Below are 23,523 nucleotides of genomic sequence, written 5' to 3'. Positions count from 1 at the left end.
TAATATATTAAGGTAATTAAACTTTCAAACCAAATATGCTGTGGAAAGTATATGTTACAATTAATCACTATGTTTAAATGCGTTATACTAATGCGTATTTTTTGAGTATCATCAAATGTGCCTCAAACTATATAGATAATAGGAATGATAGCTTTTAGTTTTCTGGGCACTTAACATGTGCTGGTCATTGTGCATAAAAGTGAAAGTCACTCAGTTGTGTCTGACTCTTTGAGACCCCGTTGACTATACAGTCCGTGGAATTCTCCAGGCCAGAATACTGGAATGGGTAGCCTTTCCCTTCTCCAGGGGATCTTCCCAAGCCAGGGATCGGATCTAACCCAGGTCTCCTGCATTGCAAGCGGATTCTTTACCAGCTGAACCACCAGGGAAGCCCCATTGTACACTAAACATGGATTAATTCTCAAAGAACTTTGTATATAATAGATCCATTTGTTTTTCCCAGGTTTTAGATTTAGAGACTGAAGCATAAAGAGTTTAAAAGAATTGCCCCAAATTATACCGCTAGTGTCTAAGCTGGGGTATAATCTTGGAAAAGAAGTCACATTTAAACTTATTAAATATTTATTGATTGACTTTATTACTGAATTTTGTTCTCTGTTTTTGTTTACCTTTCTAGTTGATTTGGAGCATATGCGAACAGTAAAACCTGAAAAACACTTAAGATTTTGCCAGGAAAATGGTTTTAGTAGCCACTTTGTCTCAGCAAAGACAGGAGACTCTGTAAGTAAGATAATGAATGCTAAATATTATAAATGATGTTTTACTTTTATTTACTAATACTCATAGGAAGTATACTTTCATTACTTAACTTTTAGATTAATTCCTATTGAAGACATAAAATACCATTAGGTTATATACAACATGCTTATTCTATTGATACTCCTCTTATAATTTATTTAACATAATTTCATGGTTCTTTTAGGGAATTAAAAATACAAAAGTTAAAAAGAATATAAATCACTCATAATCTCACCCTCCAGAGATGATCATTCATAACCTCATATGATAGTCTCATTTTCTGATGCTGCTGCTACCACGGCTAGTGGACTGCGTTTACTGAGTGCCTACTTTGTGATGGACATGTACTGCTTTGATTATCTCTATTTAGTTGTTAATTAATTAATTGTATTTGAATGGATGCTTATTCTGTAAATCACCATAACCATTTAAATAAGAAGTTTAGAATGATGTTAAAATATTTTTGAATTAGTCTAAAATATCTTCACATGTAAGTCAGATTTATTTTCTAGAAATCATAAGTAATTATCTTTGTTTTATAGAATAGTCTTATGTTGTGGGGGTTCAGGGTACACAGAATAAGTGGTGGAGATAGGATTTGTAAACCTAAGGGATTGACATTCCAGGGTTCACCATATTAACCATGCTAAATGTTTATTTTTTTAAAAATTGAGATCATAATATAGAAATAATTTTGTATTTTTTAATTTAATATGTTTATCTGTAGAAAATTTTCTTGTGTCACTTAATATTACTAAATAGATTAAAATCTCACTAGATTTAATAATCCATTAAATAAATGTTCAGATTTATTCAACCAGGTCCCTATTGTTAGATATATAGATTGTTTCCAAGTTCAGGACATTGTAAAATTTTGTCTGTAAGTTTTGATTATTTCCTTGGAAGAGAATTGAAACCTTTTGCCAGATTACCACCAGAAAGCCTAAGTTAATTTATCCTACCATCAGCATTGTATGAGTGCCATATCTCTGTAATCTTTTTTAACATTCAGAATTTATTTATTTTTAAAACTTTGTCAGTTTGGCAGACAAGGGATTAAAAGGTATTTTACTATTTAAATTTCTTTGACTGCTATTGAGCTTGAAATTTTAAAAATTTTATTGCCTACTTTCTGCTTATTATCTGTTTATAATATTATGTACTTATTATAAATTTATTTATTGTTGATTTTCTGCTTATTACCTGTTTATTATATTTTTGTTGCTTTTTAAAATTTTCTATGACCTTTTTGTGTTAGGGATAACATAACAGCCATTTGTCATAATTTTTGCAAATATTCTCTTTCCGCTGCCCAGATTTTTGTTTGATCGTTCATTTTCTTGACATTTTCAACCAAAGGACGTTTGAATTTTTCTGTGGTTTAATCTTCTTCATGTTTTCCCTGTATGATTTCACTGATGGTTTATATGCTCAGGGTAAATATTAAATAATATAAAAGTTATTTAATCTTTTGAGGGATCAAACTCATTTAAAAATGTGATGTGTTAGAACCCTTTACCCAGGATAATGCTAACGTGAGACACCTACCTACTTTAAAAATGTATACAGTATCAATATTCCTTGATAAACCCATCCATGAATTGGGCTTTTACCCTCACTTATCTTCCTGGGGGTCTCTTGTCATTTTAGAATTATTTTAACTTCCAGTATTTTAGCTTGTGTTTAACGACTTAGTATTTTTTGTGTACTTTTAAAAATCCTCATTGTTTTCTTTTTAAAGGCAACTTTGAAATGGTTTGTTCTTGTGAAGTCACTTTACGTCATCTCCAATCATGGGTTACTTCCCTTCATTGCTTGAGAAGTTGATCTCCGGTCTTACTGTACTTTCTCTGATACTACCTTTGTCATAATTCTTAGTGGTGTCAGTATCTTTGTTCACCACCCCACCTCATCCATGCACCCCCATGCTCTGTCATTACAGATTACTGTAGCCCTTCTGTTATCTCATATCTCAGTATCAGGCATGCTAATCACTGACCAGCTTGAATGCCCTAGTCCAGTCAGTCTGCAGCCGCAGCAGGGCCTACATGACATTGATCCTAACACTTGCCCCTGACCTTTCATGTCCTCATTTTCCTTTCTTCCTTACTCATAGTCAGTCAAAATCATTACCATGCAATACTCTGTCAGTTTCCTTTCCCGTCAGTCACTTTATCTGACTTATTTGACTAAACCTTGACTATGCCCCTTTATATGATTGCACTCATGTATTTGAACATGACGAGAGAAAAAAGCTTAGAGGCATGTTGGAGGTTTCACTTACAGTCCACAGTCAGCTCACCTCAAGTGGACCTTAATGCTGCTTAGTACTTATGTCCTTAGGCCATTGTCTCTCTCCTTCACCTAGATGAGTGTTTCATAGCTTCTCTTCTCAAATCTTCAAACCTTCATCATCCATTCTCTTAGCCGATTCCCTTGTTTCTTATTTTATAAAAAAAATATTGAAACAAAGGGAAGACAACTTTGACATACTCTTGCCACCTCGTCTCCCCCAACTCTCCTTCCCACCCACTGTCCATTCCCACCTCTCTGTCTCCTCTGAGATTCCTGTGGGTTGGGCTGTCTCTGCTCGTAGCTAGGCTCAACTCCTCCCTTGTGCATTAGTCCCATGTGTCTTTGCCTCGTAACAAACATGGCTTAAAATTCTCACTCCTGCATCGTTTTTTTTCCTGTCTACTGGATTATTCTATCAGCACACGAAATGTTATGACTTCTCTTACCTTAAATATAAGAAAACGCTTGATCACCCACATTGTTAGCTGTTTCTTACTCTTTGCTACTTACCAGTAGAATGTTTTCAAAAGAGTTATCTCCAGTTCTCTCCTCCCGGTTTGTCTTCAACAGTTCCAGTCAGACTTTTGCCCCTAATATTTACCCCAAAATGCTCTTATTAAGGTCATCAGTGACCTCCTTTTTGCTCAATTCAATGGCCAGTTCTTAGTCCTCATCTTACTTGATTTAGTTGTAGCATATAAAATAGTTGATCACTCGCTCCTCTTGGGAATACTTTGTTCACTTAGTTTCCAGAATACTACATCTTCTGGTTTCCCTCCTACCTTGACAACTACTCTCTTATCACCTTTGCACATTCCTTCATTGAATTGCCCTAGGCACAGTCCTTGGATATCTCTCTTTTTTAAACTTATTCCCTTTGTGACCTCATCTAGTCTCATGGCTTTGGCCAAACCTCTTTGAACTCCAGACTCATATACCCCAGCACTCCTGCTTAAGTGTCTTAAGAGTCAGTCCAGTTTAATGCAGGATTCAGGTCCAGAACTGAGCTCTTGATATTTCTTCGTCAGATCTTTTCCAGTCTTCCCCACTTCAGTAAATGGTAGATCTCCTATGTGTTGCTAAGACCACGAAGATTTTGGAGTCATCCTTGACTCCTGTCTTTGACATACCACAACTCTCACCAAGTCCTGTTTTTCTGCTTTCAAAATGTGCCCATAATCTGGTGACTTTTCTTGCCATTGCCACTGCTGCCACTTTGTTTCAGGCCTCCATCATCTCTTACATTAGTGTTCTTGCCAGGTTCTCTTTTTGACCCTTCATCTTCTATAGTGAATATTCAGTACAACAACCAGATTGACCTTGTTAAAACAGAAGTCACATCAAGCCACCCTCCATTTCATTCAGAGTGAATGAAAGCCAAAGTCCTCCCCATAATAGCCCAACAGATCTTACCTGATTTGTTAGACGTACCTGATGCTCTTAGTCACTCTGCTGTTTTTCTTTTACAGTCCTCCTTTTCTCTCCATTTCACCACACTAGCTTTCCTGTTTCTCCTTGAACTTTGACCATCAGTGAACTATAATATGTAATGCTCTTTGGGGTACAAATGACATAAGCCTTTTGGGGACATCATCTCTTTTTGATTAGAAGTTAAAATTAAGTTGTTGAAAGTGAAAGTCATTCAGTCCTGTCTGACTCTTTGCAACGCCATGGACTGTACAGTCTGTGGAATTCTCCAGGCCAGAATACTGGAGTGGATAGCCTTATTGAAGTTGTGATAAATATTCAGTAAGTAGTCATGAGTATAAAAAAGTTCTTCATGACCCAGATAATCATGATGGTGTGACACACTCACCTAGAGCCAGACATCTTGGAATGTGAAGTCAAGTGGGCCTTAGGAAGCATCACTACGAACAAAGCTAGTGGAGGTGATGGAATTCCAGTTGAGCTTTTTCAAATCCTAAAAGGTGATGCTGTGAATGTGCTACACTCAGTATGTCAGCAAATTTGGGAAACTCAGCAGTGGCCACTGGCATGGAAAAGGTCAGTTTTCATTCCAGTTCCAAAGAAAGGCAGTGCCAAAGAATGCTCAAACTACTGCGCAATTGCACTCATCTCACACGCTAGTAATGCTCAAAATTCTCCAAGCCAGGCTTCATTCAGCAATATGTGAACCGTGAACTTCCAGATGTTCAAGCTGGTTTTAGAAAAGGTGGAGGAACCAGAGATCAAATTGCCAACATCCGCTGGATCTTGGAAAAAGCAAGAGAGTTCTAGAAAAACATCTATTTCTGCTTTACTGACTATGCCAAAGCCTTTGACTGTGTGGATCACAATAAACTGTGGAAAATTCTGAAAGAGATGAGAATACCAGACCGCCTGACCTGCCTCTTGAGAAACCTATATGCATGTCAGGAAGCAACAGTTAGGACTGGACATGGAATAACAGACTGGTCCCAAATAGGAAAAGGAGTAGGTCAAGGCTGTATATTGTCACCCTGCTTATTTAATTTATATGCAGAGTACATCATGAGAAATGCTGGGCTGGAAGAAACACAAGCTGGAATCAAGATTGCAGGGAGACATATCAGTAACCTCAGATATGCAGATGACACAACTCTTATGGCAGAAAGTGAAGAGGAACTCAAAAGCCTCTTGATGAAAGTGAAAGTGGAGAGTGAAAAAGTTGGCTTAAAGCCCAACATTCAGGAAACTAAGATCATTTCATCTGGTCCCATCACTTCATAGCAAATAGATGGGGAAACAATGGAAACAGTGTCAGACTTTAATTTTGGGGGGCTCCAAGTTCACTGCAAATGGTGATTGCAGCCATGAAATTAAAAGACGCTTACTCCTTGGAAGGAAAGTTATGACCAACCTGGACAGCATATTGAAGAGCAGAGACATTACTTTGTCAACAAAGATCCGTCTAGTCAAGGCTGTGGTTTTTCCAGTAGTCATGTATGGATGTGAGAATTGGAATATAAAGAAAGCTGAGTAGTGAAGAATTGATGCTTTTGAACTGTGGTGTTGGAGAAGACTCTTGAAGAGTCCCTTGGACTGCAAGGAGATCCAACCAGTCCATCCTCAAGGAGATCAGTCCTGGGTGTTCATTGGAAGGACTGACGTTGAAGCTGAAACTCGAATACTTTGGCCACCTAATGCGAAGAGCTGACTCTTTAGAAAAGAACCTGATGATGGGAAAGATTGAGGGCAGGAGGAGAAGGGGACGACAGAGGAGGAGATGGTGGGATGGCATCACCGACTCAATGGACATGAGTTTGGGTAGACTCTGGCAGTTGGTGATTACTGGGAGGCCTGCTGTTCTGCAGTTCATGGGGTTGCAAAGAGTCGGACACGACTGAGCGACAACTGAGCTGAACTGAGTCGTGAGTAAGTAGGGGTCAGAATAAACTCGGATATTTAGGGGGTAAAGACAAGATATGCAGACAAGCAAAGACTATTGGAGCTCCAGGAATCATAGTGGACCCCATATAAGCTATCTATGTACGAAAGGATGTTTATAGAAGTCTTTGCAGATTTTTGTTTCATGATACTGGATTGTGAAAGTGACAGTCACTCAGTGGTGTCCGACTCTGCAACCCCGTGGACTATACAGTCCATGGAATTCTCCAGGCCAGAATACTGGAGTGGGTAGCCTCTCCCTTCTCCAGGGGATCTTCCCAACTGAGGGATCGCACTAAGGTCTCCCGTATTGCAGGCAGATTCTTTACCAGCTGAGCCACAAGGGAAGCCCAGGAATACTGGAGTGGGTAGCCTATCCCTTCTCCAGTGGATCTTCCTGACCCAGGAATCAAACCGGGGTCTTCTGCATTGCAGGCTATCAGGGAAGTCATATACTGCTACTTTTGTGTTTGACAAAATACAGTAAAGTTTACTAAGTTTTTTGCTCCAGAGAGAATTTATTAAAATTGATTAGAATCTTAGAGATTATGAAAGAGTGGAAAGTAAGACCTTTCAAGGCAGGCTAATGCCATATCAAAGATCAGTGTAAAATTGGCAGTGAAAAACTTTACCCTACTTTCATTTTCTTCAGGACTTACAGCAGTTTATTATTTGGCTAGTAGTCTTTTTTTTTTTTTAATGTCATAGCTGTAATTAATTATGTTAACTCTTTAAAAGTGTAAGTTTTTCAGGATAAGTGTGTAAATTTAGACCAGTTCAGTGAAGTGTATGAATTTTCAAATTATGGTTTAATCATTTAAAAAATTATTATACTTTAAATGTTGCTGTATTTGACAAATAAAGGTATTTTTGGAACAACCCGGTACATCATATTTTTGCAGCTCTTGCTGTTTATCATTTTTTAGAAAGTTCAATTTGTTTGAAGGTAACTTAGACATGCCTGTTTTAAATCATTTAAACCTGTTTTTGTTATGCAGGTCTTCCTGTGTTTTCAGAAAGTTGCTGCTGAAATCCTTGGAATCAAGTTAAACAAAGCAGAAATAGAACAGTCACAGGTGATTATATTGAACTGTATACTTAAAAAAAATAATTTATTTCTTAAAAGACATTAATTTTCTCTCTGAATCCTTTTACATTTGTGCATTCTATGTACATATCCCTAACAGCCTTAAAAATAGATTGTGTGTATGAGTCATTGTTTATTGCAGAAGATGGAGGATGTTAAGTTCTTGCCAAATGATGATACCTTGAAACCTCATTTTGTCTTTTTTTTGTTGGAAAAATGAGATTAATGTAATAAAAATTTCATCAGCAGTTAAATAATGGCTAAGGAACTGACCATATTATTTTGTACTTCTTTATTTAAGTTCTTCTTCCTTGATTACTGTATAATATCCTTTTTATGTTTTATATAAAATCCCAACTATTTATTAAAGTTTAGCCTTAAGTAGTAAGAGTTTACCCTATTTGGCATCTTCTATGTTTGGTTTGGTGAAACACTATAAAAAATAGTGTTGCTCTCTGTTCTTCTGTAAAATATCCTGCATTGTAATATTAATTCTTGATGTTATTTTATTGTTAATTTAATAATGGTATTAATTATTGAGGATTTCTGAATTCTTCCACTCTTCCTAGACAGTTCTCTTAGACTAAGAAATAAACATGAATACCAATAGTCAGCTGCTTAAAGATACAGTAGCACACTACTTTACATGTTTGATTGAATAAAAAAATCAGAGCCTGTAGTTTAAAATTAGACTTCAGAAGTGGTTTGCTTAGAAGCAACATATATTGATAAATAACATTTTCCCTCAACCCTCTCTACTTTTTCCCTGCTTTGTGAAGCTACAAAGGTATAATGATCTTTCTCCATCCTTAAATTTTTCTTTAATTCTTTTTGAGTTAATTCTGTGTCTTCTTTTCATGGTTAGTCTTTGTGTGTGCATGTTTTTAGACAATTTAAGCAAATATCAATTGAAAATTGTTATGCTGATATGGCTGTTTCTAGAGCTTCATTTAAATATTTGGAACTCTGGAAATCTACCTTTACTTCTCACTATTCAAAAGACATTTCAACACTTACTGTGGCCAGACACAGTGTTTAGCTATTTGTGCCTTATAAATTGTTCCCAGACCAAAGTAGTTACTTGATTTTGGCCTAGGAGGATGGATACAAGAAGAGAAATCAGTGATTTGCTTGACTATACAGACCTTGGCAGATCCAAGAAGTCACGTGATGCCTCTGCTTTGTAGCTTCACTTTCTAAATGATGTTTGTGCCTGGTTAACTAGGTAGTCCATCAGTGATTTTCAGGCGATCATAAATGATTAATTGATCATATAAGTGTGGTTTACTGCTGGATCCAGAGGAGATTTAAGAGTTTAAGATGCAGTGAAGAAAATTAATAAATGTGCCAGCTACTGTTACATCATTTAATCCTTACAATAACTCTGGGGCAGGTGGCACTTCATCATTTTATGGTTGGAAAACTGAGACTGCAGAAAGGTTAAGTAACTTGATGTGCTTATCCACAGCTGGGCAGTGATGGACCCAGGACTTGAACTCATGTCTTTCTGATGGCAGTGCCCCTAATGTTTCCACGCTACCGTACTGGGGGAAGATTCACTGGGTGGTTTGGAGTGGGGAGTTGAAAAGAAGCTGGAACAAGCAAGTTGAAAAGTTTAGATGGTATTTTGGAAAGAGAAGAGCTGTTTGGTTAAAATAAATGACCATTTGTGTTGGAGTGTGAAGGAAATTTGAAGAAAGATTATGGAGATTTATGAATGCCAAGTTGATAATCTTAATCTCACATATTGACAGTGGAAAATAATTTTAAGCAGGGAAATAAACGAAAGCAGTTTTTAGATGGGATTAATCTAATGGAATTTGTGTGTGTGTGTGGATGGGTGCCAGAGAGGTTGAAGCAAGGAGACTGGGTTACTGCCTTCGTGTGATAAGGACCGGAATTGGGTGGAAGGGGAGGGATGGATGTAAGAGACATTTCACAGAAGAATCAGTAGGACTTGTGGAATGACTGGATAAAAGGGAGAAGTCATCCCAGATCACTGGAGGAATGGAAAACGGGAGAGCCAGTGATGAGCCCCTCTAGAGGAGAAGGTGTGCTGGTGCAGCGCTGACGGCCCCCCGGACAAGGGGTCTGTACTCGCCCGAGCCCCCAGCAATGCTCAGGTTCTAGGGTATCTCCAGAGAGGTGGAGTGACTGGGGTACTGCTAAAAGGCAAAATTCTAGGGACGCTTGATTCGTATTTTTAGCTCACTCTTGGTCACAAGAGACAGAAAGTTACTCTTTGAACTTTTAGAGATCGACTTAACAGCTAGGCACGTTTTAGCTAAACCCGTGTCAGATGTGTTCACTACAGAGCTCCTCACCCTCCCTGTACACTCCACCTTGTTTGTAAGTGCACCCCGGCTTCTTAGGCCATGAAGTTTAGTTCTGTTTTCGACTTGTTGGTGTTTACTTTGAATGCATTCATTTGAAGATGAATTCAAGCTACTAAGCCCTCCTTCACTGGGTCTGTCAGAGCCTTTGTGTAGGGAAACCTCATTCTCCATTCCTTAGACCAGTGAATTTGGTGCCTTTGCCAGTTAAATTATGTATTTCACAGTTAAGTTTTCTCAGTGGAAGGAAACATTTTTGAAAGTTCATTATTTTTAAAAGATGTTTCTAAGAACATACTTGCGAGCTATCTTGAGCACAGTATTATTTTTTATTGATATATACTTGGCACAAAATATTATGTAAATTTAAAGTATATAACATGTTAACTTGATATCTTTATCTATTATAGTATGATTTTGCCATTATAGTAGTAATTAGTACCTCTATCATGTTACATGAATATCTTTGTTGGTAGTTGGAATAATTAAATTCTAATCCCTTAGCAAGTTTGATGATTATAAAACAATATTGCTTTCTGTATTGACTGTACTGTGCATTATTTCTAGGACTTATTTACTAATAATGGTAAGTTTGTACCCTTTAGAGGACAGCTTTCCTATCCCCTCATCCTCCGGGAACAACCATTTTATTCTTTTCTTTTTTTTGCAATTTTGCTTTTTAAAATTTCATGTGTAAGTAGTATCATACAATTCTTGCCATTTTCTGTCTGATTTATCTCATTTTGCACAATGTACTCGAAGTCCATCCAAGTTTTTACAAATGGCAGACTGTTATTTCTCATGGCTAAATAATATTACATTGTGTGTATATGTACATATATTTATATTCCACATTTTCTTTATTCACCTATCAACAGGCACTTTGCTGTTTCCATATTTTGCTTATTGTAAATAACACTGTAATGAACATGGGAGTCGATATATCTTCAGATAAATACTCAGACATGGAATTGCTGGATGGTATGGTAGTTCTGTTTTTAACTTTTTGAGGAGACTCCATACTGTTTTCCAGGGGCTGTACCAGTTTACAGTCTTCATTCAGGGTTTCCTTTTTTTCCACATCCTCTCTAGCACTTATCTCTTATATTTTGAGGACAGCCATTTTAACAGGTGGGAGGTGATATCTCACTGTAGTTTTAATTTGTTGATTAGTGATATTGAGCCTCTTTTTATGTACCTATTGGCCATTTGATGTCTCTGAAAGTTCATTTAAAAGCAAAGAAGTTCAGATAATCTGAACTTCATTTCTATATATAATTTATATACAGAAAGTGGAGGAGTAGGGCAGAAAGGAAGGGAGAGAGCAAGAGCTTGTGCACCTGCGTTCTGTGGTTTTATGTCATTCGAAAGAGTCCTGAAGGAACTCAGTGTCACAGAATGATAAAGTGTTTTGTATTATTTTATACAGAAGAATTTAGATTGTAGACTCACCAGTCACATGGAAATTGATGCTATAGTAATTTTGTTTGTGACAAATATTTATAATAAGGCCTCAGTCTTAATTCCATTCACTGATTAAAGAGATTCTGCTATTTTAGTTTTAACCTAGATTATTCCCATTTGACAGTTATATAAAATGAGTTATATATGAGTTATAAACACACTTTACAAGCTGTTCAAGGAAGAGAAGATGGAGAAAAGAAGGAATGAAGTTTACTAAGACAGCAGATGTTTTTTGAGGGTCTTTATGCAAGAACACTGAAATCTGGGGATACAGAGATGAATAAGTCACAGTCCTTATCCTCAGGGAGCTCCCAGATTACATGAGGGCAGACAGATATGTCAAGTATGCTCTAGATCCGTTTTTTATTTCTCTATTAGAGACATTTTCACTGGCCAGTTAATAAATTATGACTTTGTTTGCTTTGAACTAGGTATGCGTTCGTTTTAGTGATCCTATATTTTTATAGATAATACTAAATATAAAGTTATTGAAAATAGTAACTGTACATTATTTCCATGTATTTTATTTATTTTTATCCCTAGTAGGTTGTGCCTCTTAATCCCTGTCCCCTATCTTTCCCCTTTCCTCTTCTCTCTACCTACTGGAAACCACTAGTTTGTTCTCCATATCTGTGAAGCTATTTCTGTTTTGTTATATATAATTAGTTTGTTTGTTTTATTTTTTAGATTCTGCATGTAACTGAAGACACACAGTGTTTATTTTTCCTCTGTCTGACTTATTTCCCTACACATAATAACCGCTAAGTCCATCCCTGTAGTTGCAAATGGCAACATTTCATTCTTTTTATGGCTGAGTATATTCCATTGTGTGTGTGTGTGTGTGTGTATCACATATTTCTTACCCATTTTGGGCTGATGAACACACGTGACTTCCATATCTTGTTTATTACAATTAATGCTGCTGTGGACATTGGGGTGCATATATCTTTTCAGATTAGTGTTTTTGTTTTCCTCAGATATATACTCAGGAATGGGATTACTGGGTTATATAGTATTTCTATTTTCAGTGTTTTGGGGAGCGTCCATAGTGTTCTCCATAGTGGCTGTGCCAATTTGCATTCCCACAGCAGTATGGAAGGGCTCCCTTCTCTATACATTCTTGCCAACACATGTTATTTCTTGTCTTTTTGACAGTACTTATTCTAACAAGTGTGAAGTGATACCTCATTGCGGTTGTGATTTGTATTTTCCTAACTGTTAGAAGTGTTGAGCATCTTTTTCATGTGTTTTTTGGCTATCTGTATGTCTTGTGTGGGGAAAAATGCCTATTTCAGTCCTCTGAACATTTTTAATTCTGTTTTTCTGTTGTTTTGTTTTTTGATATTGAGTTGTATGAATTCTTTATATATTTTGTATATTAACTTCATGATATCATTTGCAAATGTCTTCTCTCATTTAGTAAGTGGCCTTTTCATTATTTAATGATTATTTAATGTGGCCTTTCATTGATGGTTTCATAATCATCACCCATTTTGTTGATGGTTGGTTCCCTTGCCTGAGGAGAAAGTTCCAAAAAAATATTGTTAAGCCCTATGTCAGATCAAGGCTATGGTCTTTCCTGTGGTCATACATGTTTTTTGTATGGTTTTTCCATGTATGATTGTGAGAGTTGGACTGTGAAGAAGGCTGAGCGCTGAAGAATTGATGCTTTTGAACTGTGGTGTTGGAGAAGACTCTTGAGAGTCCCTTGGACTGCAAGGAGATCCAACCAGTCCATTCTGAAGGAGATCAGCCCTGGGATTTCTTTGGAAGGAATGATGCTAAAGCTGAAACTCCAGTACTTTGGCCACCTCATGCAAAGAGTTGACTCATTGGAAAAGACTCTGATGCTGGGAGGGATTGGGGGCAGGAGGAGAAGAGGACGACAGAGGATGAGATGGCTGGATGGCATCACTGACTCGATGGACGTGAGTCTGAGTGAACTCCGGGAGTTGGTGATGGACAGGGAGGCCTGGTGTGCTGCGATTCATGGGGTCGCAAAGAGTCGGACACGACTGAGCGACTGATCTGATCTGATCTGATGTCAGATCATATTCCTTTTTTTTTCTTTTTCTATTCACTTAAAAAAATTTTTTTTTCCATATAGTTTCAAAACCAAATGGGATCTTAGCTGCCACATAGATAAACCTTGTGTTTTATAGATTAGGAGAGTGTGAAGACCAAAGAGGTAAAGTAGCTTGCCCAGAGTTGTGACTGTTACTGACAGCCTGTGATGACATATTATGCAGTGTATGCGTATGCCATTACATGGAAGGAAAAGGAGAGTTGCTTTCTTTAAGCTCCTACTGTGTGCACGGTACCCTGCTTTTAAAAAATGCTATATCTGTGCTTTGAGTGGTAACCTATAACTTTTTGCCCTTTGAATTTGTATCAATCATGGTATTCTTTAATAATTTATGCATTTGTTTTCCTTGCTAGACTCTTAATGCATCTCAAAAAAAAAGAGAGATCATGATTGCTTGCAGGAATGTTTCCAGTACCTGGAACCGTGCTTTGCTTTGAATGAGTGATAGTGACAGGTGTTTTAGCTGTTAGAGTATGTTTCCTCTCTATCCTGAGGGTGACCAACTATGACTTTTGTAAGGTAAATATGTTTGTACTCTCTGGGTTAGAGCACAGTTCCAGAATTGACCAGATTTATCTTTCCCGAGTCCATCTCTACTGCTTATACCTTACCACTTCAACTCCTAAGTTGCTTTCTTGCTTACCCTAATGGAGAGCTCCCACTTCCAGTTCTAGGACCTGACTTGGACAACCCTGACAAAACAGGGGTTAAGCTGGTGTTCAGCCACACAGCTCCCTTTCTCTTAGGGCCACTGCATTGTTTTCCTTCACTTGACTAATAGCAGAGAACAGAGTTTATAGCAGAGTTGAGTTTACTCTGTAGCTCCAAACATAAAGACTGGTGTTTTGTAGGTAACACTTTTCTCTGAAAACATCAATGATTGAATGATTTGTAAACAAGAAACTACTGTGAAGTCCCCTACCATAAAGTTTACATCATAGAAATTATGCTTTATTTACTCAGAGAAAGCAAAGTCCTGAATATGTAGAACTTTGATTCTGGCTTCCAGTTCAGAAATTTTGTATAGAGCTTTATGTCAAACAACCAAGGCCCTCAAGAAAGATGTTGCCTTGTTAGTTCTTAATTAATTTGATGAGAATTAGTGGTGAAAATCCAAGTCGTTTATGTTAGTCAATACTTTGACCAGAATGTCTTGACCATAGGTCAGTGACCTGGTTGTGTTTATAAGATAGGATTTAAACCATCATTTTGGAGGATTAATGAGTTGCTTGCTGATTATGAAAATCCCTTCTCTTTATTGTAACCCATAGTTTGGCATGAAGCAGTTAGGTTTGCGGAGGCCAGATGATGATGTTCAACGGGTCACTGATGCGCCCCCCTCATACGTCATGTGGCAGTTGGCAATGCTCCTGTGATAGCATCAGGCTGAGTGCCTAGTAAATCATGAGTCTTGTCCAGAAGTTAATACTGCTTGCTGGAGAACTGGAGCAGAGCCTGTGCAAGGCTAATACACCTTAGTGTCCTGTTCATTTACTCTCAGTTGTTTATCCAGGCTTTATAAACATTAGCACAAGCAGCAGCCTGATTAATATGTTTTTCTCTATGTGCTAATTAATAGATGCTATGGTGAAGGAAGATCTTTCCAAAATAAAATATTGGAACTCATTAAAAGTGGATATAGTTCCAAGTCTAAAAAATTTGGGGAGTGTGTTATCTCTGTCATATTTGTCTTATGTGGTCTTCTCATCTTAAGGGTTATAGTAATCAAAAAATCTGACTAGTTTTGATTTGTTACTTAGCAAAATTCATTTGAAAACATCAGCTGTCATGCTTAAAATATGGTATGTTTTTTAACTATAAAAAATGTATTTTGATCTTACTTATTTCTGTATGAAATTTCAAAACTTGGAGGTTAGGGCTGTGAGAGCCGGGGAAGTGACCATCAAAAGGAGGTCTTTGACAATAACGAATATGATTAAATGTAAAAACCGTAAATGACATGCAGTTTCCTCTGATGTATGCATCCTCTACCTTCAAAGAAAATGAACCACTCTTTGTTCCCTCCACACATGTTATAAATCCACTAGTAAATTTCTTATCTGGTATGACAGTTAGCTGTGTGCATGTTCCCTTCCCACAGCAGCTTATGAACAAATCCTGTGCAGTTCACCATTTGTTCCCAGTGTAGAGGGACTGGCCCAGGGTAGATCCTCAGTAATGTTTGTAAAAAGAAATTGAATGAGTACCTCAGCTGCACTTTAGTAGAGAAAAGCCCCCAAATTCTTTGTTGTCTTCTGAAATACTGGGCATTATATGCGTTACATGTAATTGTGATATCAAAAATAGAGCCCACAGCTTTTCTGGGAGGCTCAGTAGACATGTCCATTTCAATAATTAAATAGAATTGTAATGTTTCTTGTATCTTTGTTCATTTTCTTTCCTTTTATATGCATATATTCTGCTATTTCTTTTGTGGCTTGTTTAAATTTATGTGCGTATTTCTTTTTCTACTTTGGTGTTCCCATCTATTTTCAGTCATTGAACACACTTTCCATTTTTTTCTTTCTTTCTTTTTTCCCCCTTTCTTCTGCATCTTGTTTCTGTTATACGGAATTGACAGCGTATTGTCAGGGCAGAAATAGTGAAGTACTCGGAAGAAGATAACCAACATACCAGCTCTGCTCAGAGCAGAATCTGTTCAGTACAGTAGTGCAGGTATTAATCGATAAACTATTGCAATTTGTGGGAGGAGGGTGGGGAGAACTGGTGAATGTTATCTTGTTCTTTATGAATAAAAAATTCAAAGATTTATTGTACATTCTTGGGAATTAATATTGCATAAGTCCTGTTCTGGAACTTTGAAAAATTGATCCTTTGCCAGACTTACGACTTAAGGAATTGGGAACAAATTAAAATAACATTTCATTTACTTTCAAATGTATTTGTCTTTATGGTCATGTTTATTACATGTGCAGTGAAATGGAGAATTGAAGCAGTTATTTCATTATTCTCTCCTTACTGTTTTTCCTGAAATAGCGTAGTAATTGAAAGAGTATTTTTAAAGTTTGCCTTGAATTACCCTTCTTTGTCTGCTTATGTGTGCAGACTTAGTAGGAGTTGAAAACAGTTCAGGATTTGTTTTTCCTTAAATTATTACTTAAAGAAGAATGTTAGGGCATGTCGCTAAATTCATTGTTTAAAATATTCCTTGAAGTTGTGTTAGAGGAAAAGAAGGAAGAGTTAAAAGTGTCTTTTGATTTAAATTGTTTTAAACACATGAATGTGAGGTAATATAAATTTCTCATTATTTTATATTTTGTTAGAGTCATTATTCATGACCCAGTAGTGGAGCCATTTGGAAGTAAGTCAGGGATTTAGGAGAAAAGTTTTAAAAATTGGAAAAGTTCTGCTCAAAACATTTCTTCTTTATATGTGACTTCTCTTTAACATTTTTATTTCCTCTCACTAACTCACAAATTGATAAACATTTTTAAAAGAGTTATGCCTGAGTATAATAGTATATGGAAATATTAATAAATAATATTTTTTACTTTGAAATGATGAGGCCTTATCTGTGAATCAAAACTTGTAATGATTAATTTTAAATCCTTTGCTTTAAATTATAACCGGGGTTTAGTTTTTCATATTGATTTGCCAGTTTTTTATTAGACTTGTGATAACCTCATAGATGTCATAAAACCAGAGACGACTGAATTAAAAAATTGCTATTACATCCTTAACAAAACCAACCCCTTCCCCACCCCCCCTTAGCCCCCCACCCCCCCAAAAAAGAAAATCCCAGCTTGACATGAGTTGGTTCTGGCTGATTCTTTTAATATCAGCTTCTGCTTCATTTATGATGTCTGTCATCAGGAGTTCACGAAGTTCAGAAAATAAAAATATACTTTAAGGAGCTCTTTCTAAATGTTCTGATGTCCTGATAATAACTCTGTTTTCTTTTATGACAGAGAGTGGTGAAGGCAGATATTGTAAACTACAACCAGGAACCCATGTCAAGAACTGTTAACCCTCCTAGAAGCTCTATGTGTGCAGTTCAGTGAGCACATTTTTCTTTTGTACTGATAGTTCTGAGTGCCCTTCGCCTCTGTGTGGGCCCCGAGGACCTCTAGGAACTTGTTTTATCAGTGACCATCTCTGTAGTTCAGTTAACACTTTCCGCTCAACTCGCTTCATCATTGCCTGTTGCCTCAGCCGCAGGCAGCTCCTCCGACTGGAAAGAATTCAACTTCGGGACCACACACTTTGAATTCGGCTTGGAAAGCCCATTCTCTGGAATCAGACTGCTCCATTGAGAAAGAATAATGTTGGCTGTCTTATGGCCTCACTTCTTTTTTCCGTGATGTAAATTTTTGTTTAAACAAATATGAAAACTATCCAGGCCTTGATTATCAGCCAGGATTTTGCTGCAGCACAGTTTCATTCTCTTATCTGAACTCATACCTGGCAAAGTACGCTTCAGAGTGCAAACATCCGAACGAGTAATATATTTTATCTACTGATACTTAAGAAAGGATTCTTTTGCTATCTCTTGTGAGTAAAAATATATAAAGCGGTATCTAACTGAAAATGCTTGAAATAAAGCTGTAATAGAAATATTTTCTTCATTTTTTTTAAGAAAGAGCCTAACTTGTTTATATTTTAGCTATAGCTCACAAAGTAGTGAGTATTTGATAGTGTATTTTTATTATTGTATCATGGTCATTATGTCTTGTGTAATACTCTGGTTAGATGGTTTTGTGATTCTGATGCTCCGTGCGGACTTGCTCCTACAGCCTGTGTAAGAGTCCTCCCAGAATGAGCTGTGACTATTATTGGATCATTGTGGATCAGACTGTACCTGACGGGCAGATATTTTTCTCCTGCAAATAAATTTATTTAAATTACCTTTGGGGGAGAATTTTCTTTCAGCCACATCCCTTTTCATTACAGAAAAGGTATATTTGGATACAAATCAATGATTGTGTGAAGTTTAATAAACATTCAGTCACTTAGAGTTGTTAGGACTTCCCAGTGGCTCAGCGGGTAAAGAATCTGGCTGCAACACAGGAGACACAGGAGACACGGGTTCGGTCTCTGGGCCAGGGAGGATCCCCATGGCAACCCGCTCCAGTGCTCTTGCCTGGAGAGTCCCACGGACAGACGAGTCGCAGAGCGCCGGATATGACTGAGCACACAACCCACGTTCAGTTGGTAGGTAGGTAGAGCTGTTAGGGAGCTTAATTGAAGTGATGAAAATCCAGACCCCAAAGCCTGACATTCAGGGGCTCCATGTCAGTCGCATCCTGCCCCCTGCCTTTCCTCAGGCTGCTCTTCTGGACACAGCCTCCCGCTGTGCCGGCGGAGTCACGGCCGTGCCTGGGTGCTTTGTGACACGCTGCCTTCCTGTCTGCGCTGCACAAGTCCCTCTGCCTGGAATTCCTGCCCCCTCTCTGTCTCCCTCCTGCCATCAGCCTTCAGGCACTGTGAAGGCAGGTGGCTTGGTAACAGTTTTGTTTTTTTGTGCTCGGGCACAGTGCCTGGCATGTGGGTGCTCTGTGTTGGCCACATCGAAACAGGATGAATGCTGCCCCTCTGCAAAACCTCTGCTGTGCCCACAGCTGCGGATTCCACATGAGCACCTCCTGGCTGGCCATTACCCCCTTCCTGCCTGGGATCACGGTTATTTGTGTCCTTTGTTTTATTGCTCATAGACCATAAGTTTATTGGAGAACATATCTCTCTTTTGGTCTCACATCCTTCAGGAGTGCCTGTCAGGGCACCTTACTCATAGGAGACCTGCCAGAGGTGTGTGGAGAAATTTTGGCATCTGATTTTACAACTAAAAGATTTTAGAAAGCTTGTTACTTCCATCTTGTGTGGCTAAAGAAACTGAAGTCTGAAAAGAAAAAGGAACTTGACAGAGATGGGGAAGCCCCTAGGGGTTCTGGCTCTGGGCGAGCAGGACTGCTTCTGATTCTTCTTGCCGTCCCAGCCCTCTGTGTAGGGGCTGCTCCAGTATAATCATATTTAAGAAGAAGAAAAGGAATTTGCCAGAAGTCATGGAATCACAGAGGTAGATCCCATAGGAGATCTTCTGTCTCTCAGCTGGGGAGACACTTTTTCAAGAGTGGTTGGAAATTTATGAAAGGTAAAAATTGTGACTGCTGTATTTATTAGGCAGTGAGTTCACTTTTTCCCTAATTTCTGTATTCATTTTATAGCAACTAAGCAATCTTTTAAGCTCTTTTCCAAGGTGGCATGCCCTTCAAGATAGTTCAATTTATCCTTCCTTTCAACATCTAATATATCCCAGTCAGTCTGCTAGGACCTTTAGGAGAATATAAAGTGGGATAAAAGATTTCAACCCTCAGGGACCTTACAATCTAGTACGAGAGATGTTTGTTGTCGTTACTACTATTTTAAAGCTACGACTGATTGAAGTCTACTATTGAACTAAACTTGCCCAAGGCTTTACATTCAATAAGGGGTTAGGACATGCCCTTTTGATCATTTCATGTTATTTATATACCTATGTGAAAATTTTGAGGATTTACAAAAGTGAGTTTTTTTGTTTTTTCAGTCTCATTATTGTAGTACTAAAATGTATGACTTACCACTCATATGTGATGGTACAGGCATCTGGAGGAAACAGAAAAGACAAAAAGATCTGTGATCAGACCAAAATACTTGAGTTGTGTGTTTTAAAGTCAGAGCACTGAATGGGACTGAATGGCCTTCATGGGCTTGCTCTGTCTGGTACACATCCAAGAACTTGTCACAGGAGCTATTTTATGTGCACACCAGTCACGAGAAGGCATATCACAGTTCCTTTCATGCACGTGGGGATGTGGAAGCAGGGAGTAAGTGATTATACCAAGCCCCTCCTCCAGTAAGTGGTAGGGTCAGGACCCACATAAACCATTTCTGAGGTAGGTTGGACCAGGCCGAGTACCGAACTAGGTTACCTTCCATTAGAAAAGATCACGAAGCTGGCCTTCCTGGGGCTTGACTAGGCCTGGGTGTTACGTTGCTCGTTTGAAAAGTGGTGATGGCTAACGCTGGTCCACCCACTTTCTCACACTGACCATCTAGACCTGCAGGCAGTGTGTGTCGAGAGAGGCTGATAATCAGTTGCTAAGTCGTGTCCAACTCTGCCACCCCATGGACAGCAGCATGCCAGGCTTCCTCGTACTCCACCAGCTCCTGAAGTTTGCTCTCAAGTTCACGTCCATCGAGTCGGTGATGTCATCTAACCGTATTATCCTCTGCCTCCCTCTTCTTTTGCCTTCAATCTTTCCCAGCATCACGGTCTTTTCCAATGAGTTGGCTCTTTGTATCCATGGCCAGAGTATTGGCACTTCAGCTTTAGCATCAACCCTTCCAATGAATAGTCAAGGTTGATTTCCTTTAGGATTGACTGGTTTGAGGCTAATGGGTATATTTGCCCTCTGATCACTGAGGTGAGGATGGAAAAATGCCTTCCCTGCATTTGATCTCCTTGGTCTTCTGTCTCTCCCCTCTAAGCCTGACCAGTCAGTGAGAGCCGTTTGGCTCAAGGAGAGCAGGCACAGTGAACATGCCATAGCGGACAGGGCCAAAGCAGATTTCTGAATTCCATATTACAATTTTCCCCATACCTCGGGTGTTATTTTTGAAACAGAAACATTGGATTGATGCTTATTTTACTTTGACTGTTACCTCTCCTGTCCACACTTTTTAATTTAAAAAATTCCAAGTCTTTGCATCTGGTTTTAGGACTTTGTCTCCTGAAGACGCATGCTATAAAGTTTCAAACACATTGTGGCCACTTGTGGTGCTTATTGAACTTTCTGAGAACACAAGTTTTCAGCCAGAACCGGTCATTGGGTGCTGCCTTTCAAGTGCACCCTCTATTATGTGTGGCAAACCACTCTGGAGTGGTTTTTGGAGTGGCCCAGAGAACCCCTCCTGTGACTGCTTTATTATTCCAGGAGGAGGTAAGCCAGGGCCCTTTAAAGTTGATCACTGAAACAATGTGATGGGGCATAATAATGTGTGTGTGTCGTTTAAAAATAGAGAAGTTTTCTGGCCATAGCCCATGCTGGTGATTGCCGCAGTGCTGGACATCCTGAGAAAATGCTCGCAGGATTCAGAGGAAATGGAAATGCAGACCCACGGAGCATCGAGGCCGACATCTGTTGGCCTCCTCCCCAGCATCGCGTTGCCACTTCTTCCAGCAACAGTCGTCTCCCTGGTAGAGCCCTCCTCCATTTTCAGCTCCGAGGGCTCTCGGGAGTGCATTCTCATTGGCTTAAAACCCTATTAGGATCTTCATTTCTCTTGGCCTCAGGGATTGGCTAAGAAGTGAGTGGTTAATTCCATCAGAGCTAATGAAACTGGAGAGGACTTTGCTGAAGTTTCTGAAAAAGAGAAACAAGAAGGCTCTCATTGCCTGAAGTTTGCAGATGACGCTCTGCCCGCTGGGCTTGAATGAGAAAGCTGTAGCCCCTGAGGGTAACCCTGCCCAAGTACAGGGTTGACGCTGAGGGAGGGAGGTGAGAAGTGGGGAGAGCCCCTGTCCCCGACACGGCTCCAGGTCATGCATGCCATGAATCGTTTCCTTTATCCTTCCTGGGGCAATGTTAGTTCATTTTTTCTGTTACTTCTTACATAAAAGTGTTAGGTGGTTAGAATAGGAAACTGGAGTCCAAAATGGCGGTGGCTAAAAGACAAGGAAGGGAAAAGTCCGTGAAAATAGAACAAAGGAAGGTCAAAGGAAGGTCCGAGGACCGGAGTGAGGACCTCAGGTAGAACAAACAGCACTCCTGGCTAGCCCAATTTACACAGGGCAGGCCCAGGGGGAGGAAAAAACATAGAAGAGGCAAAGGGCCAGGGATCTCTCTCTCCCCCGCGTGCATGCTCTCTCTCTCCTCTTTGCATCTTTTGGGTTGGCATGCCCTCATGCCTCAAGGATGTATTTTCCTTTATTTTCTAAATAAAACTGAGGGAGCTATAACACTGTCCCAGAGCTTTGATGCGCTGAGAGCTTTATTATCTGTCGCTTCAAATTTTTGTTGAGATGAGACACAACCGAGGAGAATACACTTTCCTGACAAAAACAACAAAGATGAACATGATCTGTGTTTGGTCCTTAAGATCCTCCTCTAGGCACATGTATAACTCATCAAAATGTAATTGGACTGTTAAATGCTTCCATAAAACTCAATACATAGGAAGGTATGGCTTGCTGCTGCTGCTGCTAAGTTGCTTCAGTCGTGTCCGACTCTGTGCGACCCCACAGACGGCAGCCCACCTGGCTCCCCCGTCCCTGGGATTCTCCAGGCAAGAACACTGGAGTGGGTTGCCATTTCCTTCTCCAATGCAGGAAAGTGAAAAGTGAAAGTGAAGACTCGCAGTCGTATCTGACTCTTAGCAACCCCATGGACTGCAGCCTACCAGGCTTCTCCATCCATGGGATTTTCCAGGCAAGAGTACTGGAGTGGGTTGCCATTGCCTTCTCCAAGGCATGGTTTAGTGAGTGAAAAAATGGATTTCAGATAATAGGACTCAGGGTCAACAATATAACTGCCTCTTAAAAGATTGAATCATGTAATCTTTTTCAGTTCAGTTCAGTTGCTCAGTCGTGTCCGACTCTTTGCGACCCCATAAACCACAGCATGCCAGGCCTCCCTGTCCATCACCAACTCCCGGAGCCTACCCAAACTCATATCTATTGAGTCAGTGATGCCATCCAATCATCTCATCCTCTGTTGTCCCCTTCTCCTCAATCATTCCCAGCATCAGGTAGCCTTTTCAAATGAGTTAGCTCTTTGCATCAAGTGGCCAAAGTATTGGAGTTTCAGCTTCAACATCAGTCCTTCCAATGAACACTCAGGACTGATCTTTTTACTAATTTTTATTGCAGTAGAGTTGCTTTACGATGTTGTGTTGCTCTCCTCTGTACAGCAAAGTGAATCAGCTGTCTGTATACATATATCCCCTTGTTTTTGGATTTCGTTCCCATTCAGGCCTCCACAGAGCATTGAGCAGATAGAGTTCTCTGTGCTGTACAGTAGGTTCTCATTAGTTTCCTGTTTTATACACAGCAGTGAGTATATGTCAGTCCCAATCTCCAACTTCATCCCACCCTTCCTTCCCCTCTTGGTGTCCATACGTTGACTCATGTAATCTTA

General features: G+C 39.1%; 1 protein-coding gene across 2 annotated transcripts in view; it reads left to right on the top strand.

Annotated features, from left to right (window-relative positions):
• The window catches only part of RAB28 (RAB28, member RAS oncogene family), a 97,974-nt gene extending 79,718 nt beyond the window's left edge, over positions 1-18,256 (top strand). The window contains exons 5-8 of one of the 2 annotated variants that reach the window (XM_027545050.1): positions 638-741; positions 7,419-7,496; positions 15,972-16,066; positions 17,320-17,408. In XM_027545050.1, coding sequence (XP_027400851.1) covers positions 638-741; positions 7,419-7,496; positions 15,972-16,061 — 272 coding nt within the window. In that variant the 3' untranslated portion in view covers positions 16,062-16,066; positions 17,320-17,408. Of the gene's footprint in view, positions 1-637; positions 742-7,418; positions 7,497-15,971; positions 16,067-17,319 lie in introns of both variants that reach the window. The other variant, XM_027545049.1, reaches the window with a different exon arrangement.
• The last annotated feature ends 5,267 nt before the right edge of the window (positions 18,257-23,523 follow it).

The sequence above is a fragment of the Bos indicus x Bos taurus genome, chromosome 6, assembly GCF_003369695.1.
Source record: "Bos indicus x Bos taurus breed Angus x Brahman F1 hybrid chromosome 6, Bos_hybrid_MaternalHap_v2.0, whole genome shotgun sequence".
Taxonomy (NCBI): Eukaryota; Metazoa; Chordata; class Mammalia; order Artiodactyla; family Bovidae; genus Bos; species Bos indicus x Bos taurus.
This window is presented reverse-complemented; position numbering and strand designations above follow the sequence as displayed.